At 40.6% G+C, this 20,244-nt stretch overlaps 1 protein-coding gene across 1 annotated transcript in view; it reads right to left on the bottom strand.

Moving 5' to 3' along the window:
- TSPAN3 (tetraspanin 3) overlaps positions 1-19,813 on the bottom strand; it is a 36,392-nt gene extending 16,579 nt beyond the window's left edge. Inside the window, exons 1-3 of the mRNA XM_050967101.1 lie at positions 19,663-19,813; positions 2,554-2,745; positions 1,552-1,626 (exon numbers count right to left, since the gene is read on the bottom strand). Of these exons, the coding sequence (XP_050823058.1) occupies positions 1,552-1,626; positions 2,554-2,745; positions 19,663-19,746 (351 nt within the window). The 5' untranslated portion in view covers positions 19,747-19,813. The remainder of the gene's footprint in view (positions 1-1,551; positions 1,627-2,553; positions 2,746-19,662) is intronic.
- Between the last annotated feature and the right edge of the window lie 431 nt (positions 19,814-20,244).

Here is a 20,244-nt window from a genome sequence, read left to right as displayed (position 1 = left end):
TGACAAGGCAATTCTGACACCATTTTTTAAAAACCTGTTCACTCTCTTGTTCTGAATATAAAATGTACACAGCTTTGGTCTTTGCTAATTAACTCCTCCTGGCAGCAAACAATGATCAGGTGTCTAGGCTGATACTTTCAGATCCTTCAGCAGCCGTTGAAAACAAGACTGTATGGCCATTAATGCTCTGCTAGCCGCTGGTTGGAAAAGACACTACTAGTCTAGAATGATTTCATTCCTTCCCCACCCCCCAAAGTGGTAGAGGGTTGTTTGGGGCAACTTTTCTACCAGATATCTAGGCTCTATTTTGTTGCCCTGTCTGTCTAAAGGCACATGAGACAACAGTAGAAATATATTTGGCTTCCAGGGTCATAAACAGGCAGCAGACAGGCAGGCCTGTGTCATTTTCATCTGATCTGAATGATGTGGGTTTTGTTTTTCCAGTTCTTAGAGGCTGGAATCTGGAAGAGAATGAGCTGGCTGAGGCTCAACCCAGACCTGAGAACAGTACTCCATACCTTTGATCTTTAGACTAGAGTACTGCATTGTACTTTGTTTGAAACTACCCCTAAAAACTACTCTGAAGTTACTGCTGATGTAGAACACAGCTGATCATTGTTTAGGTAGTTTCAGGAACTGCAAAATGGCACTTTTAATGGCTAGTCAAGGTGTTGATTTCAACCTACAGAGCCCTGTAGGGCCCGACCAAATTCATGGCCCATTCTGGTCAATTTTACAGCCACAAGATTTGAAAATTAGTCAATTTCACATTTTCAGATGTTTACATCTGAAATTTCATGGTGTTGTAACTGCAGCGGTCCTGACCCAAAAGGGGGCTGTAGGAGTGGAGTGGGGTGTTGCAGTAAGTACCCGGTCCACTTGGGCTGCTTACTTTATGACACCTTGAAGAGAAACTGAAAAAAAGGAAAAAAACCCCGAGATATTAAGTTGGGTAAACACTGATATACAACATACCCAAATGCAGTGCAACTTATGCTGCATACAGATTCAAAATGCTTTTAAAAACAGAATCAAATACTTGGCAAATAGAGACGTGTCAATTATGGCATAACCCTATTTACTGTGTATCAGCTTTTCACCCCACTCTTCAGTGACAGAAGCCTGCTAAACATCATGCTGAATTGTATATAAATTATTCCCACACTCTTTCAAATGTAGCCGTTGTAAAGCCAGAATAAAGTTAAATAGCAAGTGAGTTATCAGGTTTTTTTAAAAAGTCATTAGCCATCTTTCATCCAAGTTTGGAGTACCCCCAATTTTTTTTTTTAAAGCTACTTACTTCCAGACCTCTGAAGAGGTCTGTTTCAATATAGGTTTACTTTTTTTTCCATCTTTGCTATCATTTAGGCCTGCACCTTTCTTTGATCTTATAAAATGTAGAGAATCAGAACATCTTTACAGAAGTTTTAGAAAATCCCACACATAAGTATACTGCAGCAAATATGGGAAGTCCCCCCCCCCCACACCCAGCAAGTTGATCACAATCTACAACAAAACATTTATTGGACTTTAGAAGACAGTTTTTATTACCTTTGCTCTGTAGATGTATCCCAGAACTACCACCACCACTTCAGTGATGAAAACCAAGAGGAGGATGATCACAAACTGTTAAATACAATCCAAAATATTTATATAATATGTAGCTTTGCTGACATGCCTTTTGAGAACCTAAACTCTGCCTTTGGGGTTTATCAAACTTGCCAGGCAAGTTACTAATTTAGCAAGTAATTTATAGAAATAGTCAACTGAGTGGATCATTCCAAATAATCTATCCACTAGATCTAGTCTGAACTTCTGTATATAAACAGGCCACCAACACCACCCAGTACCTGCAGATGAAATCCAACCAAAACTGTACCCAAGTATTACAGCCCACAGGTCACTTATCTATTATGTGACATTTTTTTAAAAACACATTAGTATCATATACATATTTTATTTTTTTACTCAAATACATGTTATGTGAATAGATGGCACATAGCGACACCAGAAACTGAAGTACTAATTTAAACACAAGTACTAATTTAAACACAGCCCCAATTCCTAATATTACACTACAAGTATTTGGTAGTGTAAATTCCATCACCAGTGGCAGCCACATAATTTTAATTTTAAGTTTCAGCTTTCTTAAGCACAAATGTGCTTTAAAGAGAAATATTTATAACTGAATACAAATGTACCATCAAGAACATTCACAGTATTAATCTTTCTGCTTTAAGCAGATCCAATGTCCCTCTTCAGAATGATAATGAAGGACTTTATATAAAGTTTCAGTACCAAAAAAAAGGCTGATTTTAATATGTTCCAACAAAAAATTAAGAAGTATTTTAGGATAAAATAGGTGAAGAAAAAAAATACTGAGCTTGTAAAACAAGATTACAAGAGTAAATAGCTAAAAAACCCAAACATACTTGAGGGTCCATTTTAACACCGTCAGTAACGCTCTAGTCATTCAAAGGGAACACTGAAAACAAATATACATCAGAACATGCAATAAAGCCTCAAAAATTCATGTGAAACACAGCAACTTACAGTGGCAAGACCACAGCGACTTTCACGGATTGTGGCACAGCACCCAATAAGTCCAATAATAAAGAGAAGTGTCCCCACAGCTATTATAACCACTGCTGGAATAAGCGTATAGACATCTTCAAAGAAGTGATCATAGTCATCATACGTTATGAAGACATAGGCTCCCACATAGCACAGAATGCCTGCTGCCGCCTACAAAACAAAATTAGGGTGATCAAATTCTTCATAAATCCCAATAGTTAATTAAAACAAAAACCAAAAAACACAATCCTCTACAAGTGGTTATAATTTCATAATGAATACCTTAGCAAGCATTTCTAATGTCAATTAAACAGCCCTTCGGTAAGACCGCAGCTATAAATGATTAGTGAAGTATTGGCTACATCTAGACTAGGGAAGTGGAGGTTAGTGGATAGTTAACTCCAGTGTTTTACCTAATCTATATATCAGTTAGATTAGGTGAAAGGCTGAACCCAAGTCTAAGCCCAAACTCATCTGCATCTAAACTAGATAAACATTGCAGTCAGCTCACCTTGACCTAACCTCCATACCCTTAAATAAGGGAAGAAGAGAGGCTGTGTTGTGAACATTGCTCTCCTGTGTGCCCCCTTCCCAAACATGCATGCATGAACTAACCTGATTGTCTAACTGTTGACAGCAAAGGCTTGTCTACACTGGCAAGTTTCTGTGCAGTAAAGTAGTTTTTTTGTGCTCAAACTGCAGATGTGTACACACTGCCAAGCCACTCTGCACAGAAACTCCTCAGTTGCAGTGATGCAAAAACCCCACTTCGACAAGAATCTAAGGCTATTTTCGCAGAGGCTCCAGCGCTCTATTGCCAGTGCAGACACTTGATTGCTTTCTGTGCTGTAATTGGCCTCCGGAGCAGTCCCATAATGCCTCAAGTGACCACTCTGCTCATTGTTTTGAACCCGACTGCCCTGGAGACATGCACCTCTCCCCTTTCAATGCATCATTTCTGACAGCCCTTGCATGCTCTGTGATCTGCTTTGGGACAAAAGCAAACCATGAATGTGGAATGCTCCTGCTGTTGAACCAAGGCAGGTGTGTGTGTGTGTGCTGTGCAGAGAGCCCAGGGAGGGAGGCAGGAGCTGATGTTGGGGTTTCCCCCTCCCCTTGCTCAGGACTGGTTGCTTCCTGCCACTGTCTGAACTTATAAGACAGCATGCTGACACACTGTCCCCCAAAACAATGTCACAACAATGTCTCTCCCCGCCCCCCCATACACTTACAAACTACCTCAACCCATTTCAGTTGAAAAGCAGCTGGCAATGTAGTAGGATGCTCATGGAACAATGGGATTGGGAAACCTGCATCACATGATGCTGTGCCCGCCCCATGAGTCATTGCAAACCCTTCCCAGAACCCTGCGGCTAGTTGCACAGTGGGATAGCTATCACAATGCACTGCTATCTGCCATTGCAAGAGCTGCTAATGTGGATGCACTCCAGCATCACAAGGAGCACAGTCTGGACACGTAACAGTGGTTTAATTCCAGCATTTTTATAGAAGTGGTATAACTTGTGGTGCAGAAACTTGCCAGTGTAGACACACCCTAAGGGCTAGTCTACACTGGTAATGTTAAAGCGCTGCTGTGGCGCTCTGAACTAAAAAAAACAAACCCACCTTCCACGAAGGGTGTAGCTCCCAGCACTGAAACTTCCTATGCTCAGGGGGATGTTTTTTCACACACTCGAACGAGAAAGTTGCAGCGCAGTAAAATGCCAGTGTAGACAAGCCCTAAGATTCTGTTAAATCCAAACAGCTAACTACTTGCAGATAATCCAGAGATTTCTTCCTTCAGATACAGGAACGGTTTTATATTCCAAGATGTATTCCTTTCTTCCATTCTGCTACTTAACTATGGAGGTAGGCATATCATCTATTTCTATTGCTAGGAGTAATGGGTGCACATGTAAATATTTTTATCTTTATTTAGTAAGGAAAAGATTAAATTAAAACCAAGATACCTTTTGTGAAACCTATGTAACAAGCTTTCCATTTTTAAATAGGTAATATCTCCAGTCCAAATAAAATTTTTCACTATGAACAGTACACAAGTCAGACAATTACTGTGTATTATCAGTGTGGTGCATATCTACAGAATACATATGGTAAGATTTCAACTTCAAAGGAAATATTCTCAGAAGAATCATTGTACGAACTAGCCAGTTTCTGCACAAAGAGGAAATCATTACCTATACTGTTGTAACTTACTGGCAGATTACTGAAGATCTTATTGCTCACTCTAGTACAACTGTAGGAATGCAACTTATTGCAAAATTTTAACTCTAAACTGCTGCATGCACAACATCATTCTGATCCTAAATTCTGACCGCAGAAAGACTTCCATTGACTTAAATGGAATTACACTCAAAAAATCACAGGACTGGGCCCAAAAGATAGTACATTGTACACCAACAGCAGCAAGTACTTCTGCCTCTGTATTCCCTTTTCTAGTTATACAATGAACCCACTGTTCTCTCTTCACATCCCTCAGCCTCATGTCAACATCTAGAATGCTCAAGGTGACTTCTGCATTGAACAGCTTAAATGGGAGAACTATGCTAGCTGGACTGGAAGCTGATGCAACTAAAATAATGGATGCTGTGAACTCAGTTATAATAGTCTATCTGTTCAGAGTCTTCCAACAGGGCACCCTTAAGCCAAGTGAAGTTAATAGACACTACACTGTCTCCTGGTCTACATTAATATACTGCCATAAATATGGCTAGCACTTAACATTCATTTAGTAAGTTACAAGCTTTACCAAAACCTTCAGAGTTCCCTAGGCCAGGAAAGTCCATTTCCTTCAATACAGCTAGCTACCACTTTAGAACACTGAGTACATTTTGGGTTAATTGAAACTGGTTTTAGAGAGTCTTTATATGAGCCCGAATATCATTATTTATCTAAACCAGGGGTTCTCAAAATGGGGGTCAGGAACCCTCAAGGGGTCACAAGGTTATTACATGGGGGTCGCAAGTGGTCAACGTCCACCCCCAGCCCTGCTTTGCGTCCAGCATTTATAATGGTGTTAAATATAACAAAAAAAAGAAGTGTTTTTAATTTATAAGGGGGAGGTCACACTCAGAGACTTATGTGAAAAGGGTCACCAGTAAAAAAAAATTTGAGAATCACTGATCTAAACTGAGTTAAAATGGATCAAGACAGTTCATCACAGGGGCTCTGGTGAGCTAGAAACATTGAGCTCACTTTAGGAGTACAGTAAGTCCTCACTTAAAGTCGTCCAGCTTAACGTTGTTTTGTTGCTATCAATTAAGCAGCATATTCATTTAAGAAGTTGTGCAATGCTCCACTCTTACGTTGTTTGGCTGCCTGTTTCTCCACAGCTGGCAGCCTCCCTATGGCCCCCTCCCTCCAGCAGACTCTGCAGATCAGTGCCTTCCCCCTTCTCCTCCTGCCTCCTGCCCAGGGCAATCAGCTGGCTTGTGGTATTCAGGAGGCAGGGGAGAGGCGCAGCCAAGTCCTCGCTCCTTCCCCCTCCCTTCTGCCCGGGGCAATCAGCTGGCTTGCCACGTTCAGGAGGCAGGGGAGGGAGGGGGAGCCTGCATACCGAGTCCTCCCTCCTGCCAAAACACTGCCAGCCAGCTGATTGCCCTGAGCAGGAGGAGCAAGGACTCAGCGCACCTCCACTCCCTCCCCTGCCTCCTGCCAGCAGCAATCAGCTGGCTTGCAGCATTTTGGAGGCAGGAGGGAGGACTGAGGACTCGGCGCGCCTCCCCCCTCGGTCCCCTACTCAGCAATCAGCTGGCTTGTGGCATTAAGAAGGGATGGGGGGACGGGGAGGAGCTGGAGGGGAGAGAAGAGGCGGGTCAAGGGTAGAGGCTTAGGGGAAGGAGTGGTGTGGGCTGGCTGAAGGTTGAACTCTCCTCCCCCCCAGCCTCTGGTGCCTGCAGGGTAGGGGAAGCTGCTCTGGAACCTAACCCCCTCTATTTACATTAATTCTTATGGGGAAATTAGATTCGCTTAACATCGTTTCACTTAAAGTTGCATTTTTCAGGAACATAAGTACAACAATAAGTGAGTTACTGTAGTTCTGATTCAATTGTCTCCAATACTAAAAGGTGTTAATCCAAGTCTTCATTTTCCCCATGGAGTACACTATGGTTTGAACTTGAATAAAAGTGATGAAATATAGGCGACTGACAATCTGTCCATTTGCAGTCACATGCAGTGTAGGACTGGGGGTTTATCCAGTTTGTGTCTCTTCTGATGGGACCCTGGTGCTATGTAGTTTAACTGCAAATGCATATTAATATTTATACCTTAATGCGACTATTTGTATTACTGTGGGGCCTAGGGTGCCCCACTGTGTTAAGAACTGCACGAATGAAGCGAGCCCCTGCCTTGGAGGGCTTACGGTCTAAATACAATGAGTGTGCAGGCAGGGGTGGGGAAGGTTCTAATATACAAGCAACCTGAATAATGTAAATGACAAATGTGATCGTGCCCGGATTTAAAAACAAAAAAAAACCCAACACATTTATAAGAAGGGAAGTTGTTAGGAAGATATTAAATGAACAGAAAAGGAAGATGAGACGAGATACTGCAGAGATGTTAAATGATGTGGTAGATATGGTAAGATATGAACAGGGATAAAGTTAAGCCAGTATTTGGATAAGTTTATTTTAAGTCCCAGATCAGTGCCTAAAAATGGCACTGTTCACCTAAGGTATTAGTGACTATATTAGCCTTGATCTGCAAGCATGTCCATTAACAATGAAAGCTACAAATTTTGACTGTGTATAATTTATTTTAGACTTCATGGTGATGTAGGACATAGAAACTGTTGAGGGGAGGAGGGAATAATCTGTAGTTTAACTAGTGTGAAACTTTACTATCAAAGCAAATTGTGTCTCAGCTGAAGTTTCCTCTTGCTGCAAAGTTCTAGAAACTATTTGAGAACTACACTTCTGCTGTCATAAACAGGTCTTATTCTCATGTGGAGAAAATACTAATTTTTGGAAAAATTTTACCATGACAGGTCCTCTTAAATGTACAACATGGGACCCAAACAACTTCTCAGACTTTTCTGAGAACAGGAGCCACAGTAGTGGTAAAGTACAAATGTTACCATTAGGTTGAACAGAGTATTTCAAATTTTACAGAGCTGATATTTGATAAAAATGAGCTAAGGAACTTCCGGTTCTACAGCTGCCTGTTTCCCCTACCAACTTTTGTTTTACAAATCATAGAAATGTAGTGCTGGAAGGGACTACAAGAGGCCATCAAGTCCAATCCTCTGTGCTGAGGCAGGACCAAGTAAACCCTAGACCATCTGTGACAGATATTTGTCCAGTCTGTTCTTAAAAACCACCAATAATGGGGACAGGTGCTTGGGGCGTCAATCTGTGTTTTTCCCCCCCAAGAAGTGTGCCCAGTTTCTGCTGCAGATGGCGGGAGCAGTCCATGTGCCTGTTAGAGCAGCAGCGCATTTCTGTGGTGGAGGCAATTCGGCGGCAGCTTCTACGTTCAGCTGTCTGTGGCAGAGCACCTTCTGTCTTCTGGCTGAAGACAGAAGCTGCCGCTGAATCACCATGGCGGCAGAAATGCACGTGCCACCCTAACAGCGCACAGACTGCCCCCGCCGTCCACAGTGGCAATTTGGCGTGCTGCTTGGGGCGGCGAAAACAGTAGCGCCAGCCCTCGATGGGGAACTCAACCTCCCTTGGAGGCCTACTCCAGAACTTAACTTTCTAATTACAAGGGTAGTTTTTCCTGATATCTAACTTAAAATATCCCTTGTTACAGATTAAGGGCTTCTTCTGGAACTACTTTCAAGGGACATAGAGAACAACTGATCATTGTCCTCTTTAAAATGACCAATAATATATCTGAAGACCTTTGAAGTATGCTTTTTTTTAAAAAAAAAGTTTCCCCTCCTCCTTGTCGCAGCATGAAAAATAGGCAAAACTGATTTACTATAATTTACGCATCTGACTGCATTTCACAAACTACATTAATTTATCATAATAGAAGCGTTAGGGATGAAAGATATGACTGTTGAATCAACAGGTTAAATGCAGAAAATTCGGCAAATCCAACTATACATTGCATTCAGAGTAAGTGTGAAAGAATAAAAAGATGAGAGAATCAGGTGCACTCATTCTAATCATGGCTCTGCTGGTGGCTCACTGCATGGCCTTGGGCAAGGTGTTTCAACTCTTCCTCTATAAAATGGAAGTAATAGGAATCTCAACACCCCTTGCAATTAGTTATCTAAAGTTCACATTTGCACAACACTGAATACATAAGGTGCTATATAGATACTACAGACTGAAAAAATTAGCTGGGGCAAAACACAAAAATGAGACATTTTAGAAGAGTTATGTTTAATGGCTTATTTTCTTCAAAATTAGTTTATTGGCACAGGGAAGACAGCTAGAAATTTTAGCTAAATTCTAATACGCTAGCATTTTATGTACAGAATGGAACAATGCAGACATGCACATTTGGGATATAAAGTGAAGAACCAAAGGGAAGCCATGGAACAAATGAATTACATTAAGTGTTGCCTAGCAATGAAACATGTGAATGTGCCAGTGATGTCATCCCCACTTCAAAGGATTAAGATGCTTGTCAGAAATGTGGTATTTTGCAAGGTGGCAGAGGGAAAAACCATCTGCAGCTGTCACCAGATATGACGAGTGTGCAAAGGAAGACTGAAATCAGCACCATTTGTGAGCCTCTTTGTCCTCCTCTGCTGTGTTTTAAATGGAATTTTAAGCGGCTTCTCTCTTCCCCCACCCAAGAAAACTCAGTTCATAGAAGTGGAGTTGAGACTTAGCATATAGCTGCATAGGAATAATTTGGGAAGGAAAAATTTTTTGGCTACAAAGCAGTTGTCAATTCTATAATCTTAGGATCTTTGCGATTTGTTAAGATTCTACATTGCAGTTCTTATCAAAGTAATGTCATGACTATTTTGAAGTAAAAACTTTAAATAAAGCACTTAAATTACAGCAACTGAAGACTTAACTAAAGCAGGTGTTGCAGATGTAAGAACATTTAAACTCTTGTTACCATTCACCAGACTCTTTAAAGTCAATTTACATGTGAAGATGCAGCTTTAGAGTGGAGCAGTGTGCTGATTCACTTATCTCACATATTGACTTCCAAATGTCTACCCTTATTCATCAATATCAAGCTCATATTGCTGCTGCTTTGTGTGTTTTTACAACCCGTTTAAGACAGGGTATGTATCAATATAGCAGAGAAAGACCATCCAGCTAGAAAAGATATTTATTCAAGCCAAATAAGCTTGCGACCAACATTCTTATAACCTAAATTAACAATGATTAAACAAGATACTAGTTTAGAACTTGTATTCATAAGACTAAAGTTAGAAGCAGAATTATTCTATGCATTGTCAAATTAAAATTTAAGAACACAATCTCTTAATGTACTTAAAATCTGAGGGAAAAATAAAATCTAAGTTTGTAAACCCAATCTAGGACCTGAAAGTCATCTTTTTCTGGCACTCACCTCACCACCACCAGACTCTGTAGTCAGAGCTTTTAACAACTCTGCCGTTAGAGTTAGAAAAGAATCTGGCTCGCAGCACTGCAATGGCTCTGCAGTAAAAGTTAGTAAAAGCTTTTTAGTCACTAGTCAGATGCTACACAGAATACATTGAAAAAACAGATGGGTTGAGGAAACCGATGCCATTTTAGTGACAGCCACTTTTCTTACTGTAACATCACTTAAATTGACATCAGTTATATGCACTGCATACGATTCACACAGATGTATTTCATAAATAATGCTCCAGAATGTAAAAAGCAATATTACAAATTGAACTGCAGAAAATACGTGCATCAACCTTTCATGAATACTCAAATCAAGGAAAGTCAATGAAACTTGTGTGCTGCAATAAGTAGACTTGGAGCTGTTTGGACAAAGTGGATATGGATTAAAACACCCACAAACTAGAGGGGGCTCAGAAAAGGGCAAAGTGACCAGTGCTGCACGGATGATTATCTTTACTTGTGGTGGCATGTAGGGTACATGAAGCTCCACACCACAGTGAAAGGCTCCAGCAACAGCGAGACAGAGCGACACTACATGGTTAAAAGAACAGATGTGCCCAAGCAGTGCCTCCCACAAAGACAGCCACATAGGGTATACATCCTAGGGTTCTGGTGTGTCTATCCTACCCATCTAAACTGTGCCTCATCCTCCACACTGCAAGAATTGCACAGGCTACCTTGTGAATGACTCTTTGAGGTATTGGGTTACTTGGAAAAGCTAAGTAAACCATACTGAGTTCTTTGGATCAGTCATTTTTTCAGGGTCTGATCTGGCTTTACATGACTGCTAGATACAAGAGTTAATAAATCCTACAGGGATTAAGATATTCCTCGTTTCTACCTTTTGTACATACTGAGCTGTTGATGCTTATTTGAAAGCTCTTCTGAACAAATTGTTTCAGTGCAAGATCTGACAACCTAACAATCCTTCATAACCTGTATACTTCGAAAGACTGTTAGACCGGCTGTCAGATCTTACACTCAGTTTGAATAAGCAGAAAGAATTGTTTCTGTATGAAAAGAAGGTAATAACAATCCTCATGATTTAAAACTAAAAAAGTAACATAACAAGTATACATGCCAAATTAACTTTAAATGTAGCTGCTGTAAACACAGCACTTCAGAACAAAAATTACATTACTTTCGCCACGTAAGCAAAAGGCCGAGCTAAGATTTGTTTGCACTTGGTATTATATGTACAAAAATCTCTTATTACAAGACGTAAGCGGATCATTGGCCTGAAAATTTCAAATATACAGAGTGTCCTATCACACTCATTCTTTCTGTATGCACTGGATCACGGGGAGTGTGTGTCTGTGTGTGAGCTTTGTAACTTGACCTGATCCTCTATTGTTTCCAGATTCCTTGCACTGCGCAAGAACAATGAAGATTCTTCCATGCAGTAAAGTGTTCCTTTGCTGGATAAAATGATATTTCAAACTTCATATACTATTCAGTAATACCACATTTAGCTTTCCAACATGTTTTTGCTGCTACTGGCTATAAGCTCCATTAAAAAAAAATACTATGAAAACAAATACTGCAGGAACTCTCAGAAGTTGGAACTATTTAAGCCTCTAATCTTGCAACAACTTAAAGCACATGATTATTTAATGGAGTTCAGTGGGACTACTAGTGGGTTTAAAGTTGAGCACGTGTGCATCTTCTCAGGATCAGGGCCCACATTTGTTGCCTGATAATGTCTCAAAATAAAACAAATGAAATAATTCAAATATGCCATATCAGTTTCAAGAGTGCACCTTTAAAATTATCAGTTTTTTTTAAAAAAAAGTTTAAACATAGCTTAGTATCTATTTTTACACCCACACTCCCAGAAAATACACTCCTTCCTCCCACCAAAAGTACCCTGCTGATCTTCACTTCCACAGCACAAATTAAGCCACTTTCACACCAAGAGATAAGTGGTCCAGGAGCAAGATTTCAGTTGAATGATTCCCACTGGTAGCCCAGTGGCTCATCTATGCTCACTAAATGACACTTGAGAATTAATTCTGATTCTAACTTCTGAAGAGACATGGAGACAATTCTCCAGCTACCAGCACAGGAGGAGACTTCAAGCCAGCTAGTTTATAAGTTCAGTCACAGCTGAACCTTCCCTTGTTTAGCTCATTTCTCATTAAATCCCTTAATTTATTAGTTTTTCCCCAGACTTTCTTTTCTTAATATTCTTCTTTTAAGGAAAGTGTGTAAGACTTCGCACTGTATTCTACATGTCCCAGCTTCTTCTGTGGTATTAGAACTAGGTCATATGATTTAATACCACTATATAATTTTAACTCCTCTGAGCTGGGTGTTCATGAGAGCTGTTCTGCAAAGCCTTCGAATATCACTTTTAGGTGAAAAAAATCAAGCAGGATGGATTTGATTTAAATCATTAGTCAGGAAGACTCGATTTAATCACGGATTTCTATATAAAAGTGCATTCTTGTTGGTTGTTAGAAGCTTAATACATATTCTTCCCAACTCAGAGACAGATGTAGGTTTTATTTTTAGAAGGTACACAAGATACATTTAAGTGATTTATTTAGAAAACTTTTCAGATTACTTTTACAGCTATATCAGAAAATGAACAATTGTTTGGTCATTTCATTTACCAAAGGTAATTGAAGCAGATACTTATGAAGTCATTGGGAGATGAACTAGCTCCAATTCAACAGGTTAATCATTAATATTTGGAGGATTTTCTTGCCATGCTGGATTAGGAGGAGAACACCACCGGTGAAAGACATTTAAATTGTTTTATTTAGCTATTTTTCACCTCTATATATTATTTATTTAAAAACATTTTTGCTGTTAACAAGCATGTTATCTCCAGACACACAAATCCACAGTTTGAGAACTGCAAAACTAAGCATCTCTAATGGTATCTTCTAGGCTGAGCACTGAGTCTCATTGGGTAGGTAGAAAGATTAATCTAAATAATCTATACAGAAGCCTCTGGAAGCCCATAAGATTGGGTCCCTAATCCATGAACTGTTGGAACTCATTTAAATAAAAACTTCTTAAACATTACATTAATATATTTTCATACTACAGAATTAGAATTTATTATCCCTATTCCAAGATGAGATATCTTTGAGCTATAATATAGCTTAAAAAAAATCTAAAGAGTTTTAATTATTTGAATCAGATTTGACAAAATGCTTTGAGGAAAAAACCTGTTTTTTTAATTTTTATCCACTCTGTATTCACGCAAAATTAAGCTAAATGACTTTATTGAGAAAGTAAAGCTTTTTAACAGCATCACTCATTTGAAACTAATGCCATGTCTATACTACCCTGTATGTCAGCAAAATTTATGTCACTCAGGTGTATGAACCCCCACCCCAAGCAACACAAAAGTTTTGCTGGCATAAGCGCTCGTATGCACAGCATTGAGTTGGTGGAGGATGTTCTCCCACAAACGTAGCTACCGCCACTCATTTATCTGAGGTTGATATGTCAGTGGGAGAGCTCTCTCCCATCAGCATAGAGCAGCTATACAAGCGATCTCACAGCAGCACGGTTGTATCGGTAGAGCTGTGCCACTGTAAGCTTGCAAGTATAGACATTGCTCATCATGTAATACTAATAATTTTTAAAAACTACTTTTGCCACTACTGCAGCAGAGTTGTCACAGTGAAAGAATAGAAGTAGAATAATCTCTGCATCTACAGACATGTGAAGGTACACGACAGCTCAAGAGAAAGGAAAAAGGAACAAAGTGCTACTAGAAACTGATCGGGCAGCATGAAGTTCCCATTTTCCTTAAGATTACGCTCCTTTCCTCACTGAAAACTGGATTCACATGGTATGCTGGAGACCTAACAAAAATTAGGTAGCATGTTTCAATGTCCTAAATCAGTGGTCCCCAACCTTTTCGTTTGGGGACTGCCAGATGAAGGACCATGGCGGTAGTCGAGCATTTGCCAAATTTCAGCGGATGCTCGACCGCCGGCCAGGATGCGGGCGCATTTAGATGCACCTGCAGGCGCCATGTTGGGAACCCTGTCCTAAATGCTTGCACAATAGAGGATACATGCCCCTTCTTTGTTTTTTTTCCCCTGACCTCATTTGTCATTGATTTACATAAGCCACTTATCTGCCTAGGGTCCCAGTATATCAGGAGTCAATAACATTTTTACCCCCAGGAAACTTGTTCTCTTTTCCTGATGAGAAATACATTACTATTATAAACAGCAAATATTGTTTAATAGATAAAAATGGCTATTCTCAAAATATTTTTCTCCGTATGAACATATCCTTCTATCCTGAAATATTCCCATTTATAGGTAGCCTTAAGTAAGTTATCCATTTCCTGACCTACTCAGATAACCTATGATCAGGCGTTTAAGGATTACTTGGATAGATGCAAAGGAAATAAATATTTATTTAAATGAAAGAGGCTACTGATTGCTCAGGAGTACTGGATGTTGACAGAGGGCACTGCATCAGGCAGCGTTCAAATATTTGCCTGTATTCTCCACATTCACATTTGGGGTTATTCCTCAGCTTCCCTGTGGTCATACTGTCACCAATCTTTGCCATACCAACTCTCACTCTATTTAGAATACACCAATGTTTTGGTTTGAGGTCAATGGCTGGAGGGAGTTGGTCTGAAGGAACCACATTCTCCAAAGTCAGCAGCATTTCCTGCAATTTTATTACTGTGTAGCCTTCCCCAGTGGTATTTTGGGGTAGAGGCAAAGCTGCTTCTGGACTTCAGCCTACTGAGTACAGAAAAGCATCCATGCCTTTTAGTAAAAGGCATCCTGTCTCGCTAACAGTGATGCAATTCCGGTGAGGCAGTATAGCAACAGTCCTTAAAACTATAACTTGGCGTGTTCCCCTGTTGTGTTCTTAGTTAGTTCCAGAATCTTATTCATTAGGTCATGCTTATGAGCATACCATTTCCTAAATCCTCTCTCTTTATTCCACGGTAGTTATGTTTAAAATTCTCTGGAAATATTTACTAGTGATTTCCTATTGTTTCTTTTAAAGTTTGGTGGATGCAGTCTAACTTCAGCTTTTGCTAGAACAGATAAATGAACATCTGAATTCCTTCACAGCGTGGCTTCATACAAAAGATTTAGATATTGCTAATCTAGCTTTTAAAAAAGAACGTGCAGTCCTTTGGTTACACAAGACAATCTTGTGCCATATTGGTGAGATACAGCTTTATAATGCAAGGCTTTCTTCCTTCATTAGTCATGTTTGTGCCAAGATTAATCTCTTGCAAGGTAACATTAATAATTGGTAGAGCAGTTCAATATCTACTTATCGGGGGCTTACAACTTGATCCTCTCAGAAGGGTAACTGATATGTCCTGTTAATGTTCCCTTTAATTTTTTAAGAATGCCTAATATAAATTATGTAAAATATAAATGTTATAATTGGCAGCTAAAATATACCATTTCATATCAAGACAAAGTCATCATGCTGGTTTGTTTCAATACCCTAGCTTTAACTTAATGCAGTGGTTCTCAAACTTTTGTACTGGTGACCCCTTCCACATAGCAAGCCTCTGAGTGTGACTCCTCTCCCTTATTAACAACACTTTTTTATATATTTAACACCATTATAAATGCTGGAGGCAAAGCAGGGTTTTGGGTAGAGGCTGACAGCTCACGACCACTCCTGTAATAACTTCATGACCCCCTGAGGGGTCCTGACCCCCAGTTTGAGGACCCCTGACTTAATGCATTTGTCCACAGTACAGCAATTCAAAAGTCACTTCTGAATTCTTGTTCTCCATGCTATGAAGCTCAGGCATATCATGAAAGTTCTGAGCTAGAGGCCTGGAAAGGAGTATGAAGGCCAGTGATAACGATACAACAGGCTGGCTGTATGACAGCAGTACAAATACCGGTGTCAGTGCATACCAGCTCACCTATCCCCAATTGCTAAAACTTGCCTCAGTGGCAACCTTCTATGAAAAAATAAGGGAATATAGGTTTAGAGGTATCACCAGGATAAAATGAATGAAGAACCCTAATAATGGGGGAGGGTGGATTGCAGGCTTTCAGGAGAGACTGAACCATTTTTGTTGATAACATTTCATAGAATATCTAATAACAGCACAGTAAAGTTCTTACAATGCATACTAGGAAACAGTAAGAAAGTAACAAGTGTCTAAAAGCTTAATGGGGAGGAGGAATGGGCATAACCACTGGTGAGTGGAGACAAAGGCAGCCTTGTGGGTGAAATTAAGTTACTGGATGAAGAACTAGAAGTGGCTGGAGTGGTTACCTGTTAGCAGGCTTGATATGTTAGATTCTAGGAAAACGTGAAAGATGCAGGGGATTTGATAACATAGGGCATCATGAAAATGAATAGCCCATCTTATTTTTCAGTCTTCATTGTTAGTGTTCAGTAGGTGACTCTCTTATTCTACTATAAGTAACAAATGCTGATCTGTTCTTAGAAATGCTAGCATAATTGACGTAAGTGGTACAAACAAGAAATGGAATAAACTAAAACAGTAAAAATAATACTAAAGTAAACCTTGTCAAGAGTTACAGCAAGATAAAAAAGATTCATGCTCATCAAGTAGTACATGATCTGTTTCTTCAAGATTAAATGAAACTGTCTAATTAAAAGGAAGAACAAAATATGGACAGTTTGGGGATACTGAAAATAAGACGACAGGTTTCAGAGTAGTAGCCGTGTTAGTCTGTATCCGCAAAAAGAACAGGAGTACTCCTGGCACCTTAGAAACTAACAAATGTATTGTAGCATAAGCTTTTGTGGGCTACAGCTCACTTCATTGGATGCATGTAGTGGAATGTTTTTACTCAAGAGTTAACACACAATAGAAGTTCAAATTCTTCCTCAACTACCACATGTCTGTTCATTGAGGAGAGAATTTATGACCCAGTCTCCCTGGTGAAAGTTAGTAGACACAATCCCCCTGAGAGTTCTACACTGACACCCAACAGCAGTTTGGTGTATCTGTACTGAGAATGGACCATGAGGAAAACTGTGAGCTAACAATATTTTGCATAAGAGACTCAGAGATTGCTTTTATAAATTTAGTCTATCACAGGAGATTTTAGAGCTATCTGACAGATTACAGGCTGTAATCTACTGCCAAAGTTTTAGCAGAAGTCTGGAGGATCTAATTAACAGAACTGGAACTACAAAAAGATGAAAAATCAAAGATGGCTGAGATAATATGGAACATATTACTTAACCAACAAAGCTGACCTTAAATATTAATGCCATATGTCAAGACCAGAGCAGGAAACAACAAGTAATATGTAGATGAGAAAGAAAAAATTCAGCTTTTGTTCCATCTTCTAGTATTTAAAATTGAATTGAAGATCCAGATTTTTAATCCGAGAATTGATGTTTGCAAAGGAAGGTCTTCTACAGTTTTCCATTTTGATGCCACAAATTGTGAAAACAAAATCACAATAATACAAGCCAGCTGAACTCAGAATTCTGTCATACCTAGTCTCTTCTCCAGATAGCTCAGCATCAATTGATCATAATAGCAGACCTGCCCTGAATGCACTCCCAATCAAAAAAATATTTCCAACTTTTGGGAGCTCAAACCCATTAAAAACAATTATGATTAGACATTTTCATATGGTACTAGAAACTATTTCACTAAGTTTTTAACAAACCAAGGTAATAGCATTATTGTAAATCAGTAACCTCATAACATTACATAGAACCATTCCCATGACAGTTGTCAGCTGTCCAACCACTGTTTAACTTGAACAGTCACTACACAAATGAGTCACCATACAATTATATACTTGGAGGCAGTAAGTGCAAAAAAATTCTCTCTCAAGTACATAACATAGGAAGACATTATCACTAAACCTACGATAAGCAGTCATATGATTGAACAGAACTGAGTTTGTGGTCATCTATAGCTAATCCAACTGATATGATTAACCAAGAACAATCTATTTTAAACTCTCTAAAAATACACCAGTTACAAAACAATTACATGGCTAGTTACAACCATGTATAACCAATTTCACAGGATGAATATTTACTTCAAGGTACAGTATATTTAGCATAATACAGAACACAAACCTACCTTTAAAAGCCACACCCAACAATGCACTGTGCTCCAAATGAAGAGTGATATTAAAGAGGCTATTTGGGCTAAATGGCACATGCATCACTAATTTAAAAATCAAACAAATCTCAGAGTAAGCAAATCCAGTCAGAAATGGTGGGACAGGAGGCAGCACATATACACAGATTTTGCAGTACCACCAGGGGTCACTAAAAATATATAATTAGTGAGAAATTTCTTCTTGAAAATTTAATACCAAATCACACACCATGGAACACAGGGATATTAGATTTAGTACCAACCCCATTTTGAAGAGTGAAACTATTTATATCAACATTATTTCTGTTCTAATATTCTATTACCCATGATCCCTTCCCCTTCCAAAGCCTGAGATTTTTGAACAGCTGTGACAACAATCTTGCATTACTGTAATCCCAGTTCCAAACCATCAATTTGGAAAGGGTGCTCTTTAAACACACCACCATAACATTTGTAAATCGCATTTCCTTTACTTAAGCTACATTGTACTGATATAGCTAAAATTACACTGGGTTTTATGTTAACAATATAGCCCATCTACCTACATTAAAAATATGGCTTACAAAGATCTACTACTAACCCAGAAAAGCTTTTGTCTTCCTGTCTGCACGGTTTTTAGTTACAGCAGAGTTAACATTCAGGGGAAGGGTAAAGTAGTGCAGTTATTGCAAGAAATTTAAAAAGTCTATGATTAGTTATATTGAGACTATAGTAAAAGGGCACATTACTATTTTATCACATTAAATGAAGTGTGTGCGCCCACCTCCCCCCAGCCATACATTATTTGGTATATAGTTCATAGCTAAATGGCCACACACAGAACTGAGAAAGGTGAATGAATTCAGCACAGAGATCTAATTAACCAAGAACTTCATAACCAGGCTCAGGTCGAGCATGGTTATTTAGGAACCTCTTAGAGTACTTCTAAGGTCCTTGTCGCCCTGCAGCCTACCTATCACTTAACTTGCATTTACTGAATCTTTGTGGCCCAAAACTGGAACGGTATCTGGTAACTGACATAACTTATTTAAAAAGCAGAAGATGAGAGTGTGTTCAGCCTCTCCCCTCTGTGGGGAGATCTGGGGGTTTATCTGTTGGCAGGAGATGTGAGCAGTGACACAGCCCGGTCACTCACCAGCATGAATCACCCTCCAGGCACAGCCCCGATGGGGCTCCCAACCCCCGTCCGACTAGACACCACAGCTCAGGGTGGCAGCCCCCCGCCCAGCTACACGAGGCCCCTGCCCCAGCGCCAGCCCCCCGTCTCCTGCCTGCCCGGGGGAAGGCTCCACCCGGCCCGGAGCTGAGCCCCACCCCCACAGATCCGAGGAGCGGGGTCTGGGACTGACGGGAGCGAGTCAACAGCCCCTCGGCCTCCCAGCCCCGCTGCAGGCACCGAGCCCCTCGCCGAGGGACAGCGCATCAGCCGGGCCCGCAGCCCCCAGGGACCCCCCGGCTCACCCAGAAGATGAGGTTGAGGAAGACCAGGACGGTTTTGGAGGAGGTGATCCCGCACTGCCCCATCGCTCCGGCTCCGGTGCCCATCCGCTGCTGCCCCTCTCCGCTCCGCCGCCGCCAGCTGGCCGCCTGCCTCACGTGACCCGAGAAGGGACAAGCGAGGAGCCTAAGATGGCGGCTGCCTTTGTCACATGGTGGGGGAGGTACCTAAGATGGCGCCCCCTTCTGCTCTTAAGGGAGCCGCAACCCTGTGGAGGGGGGATAAGGTGTCTATGTAAGGGATGAAAGACCTTGTCAGTCAAACACCCACCCACCCTTATCGTACGCCCATGCCCCATGCACATGGCGGGGCGGCCTGGCCTGTGACATGACACCCATGAAAGGCCCAGGAATGGCCGGGGGGATGTGATGTGACACAAAGGAGCAGTCAGAGTGGGCGAGGACAGGGCAGCTGGTTGAGCGCTGCTCTGCACTGGGTGCCTGCCTGGGGGCAGCAGGCAGGACATGGGACCCTGTATCACCAACTCAGTCTGGTCTCTAAAATCATGAGGTTAGCTTCAAAACATGTGATTTAAAAAATAATGA

This window comes from Gopherus flavomarginatus, chromosome 9 (assembly GCF_025201925.1).
Source record: "Gopherus flavomarginatus isolate rGopFla2 chromosome 9, rGopFla2.mat.asm, whole genome shotgun sequence".
NCBI lineage: Eukaryota > Metazoa > Chordata > Testudines > Testudinidae > Gopherus > Gopherus flavomarginatus.
Note: the sequence above shows the minus strand (reverse complement) of the source record. Positions and strands in the feature narration are given on the sequence as shown.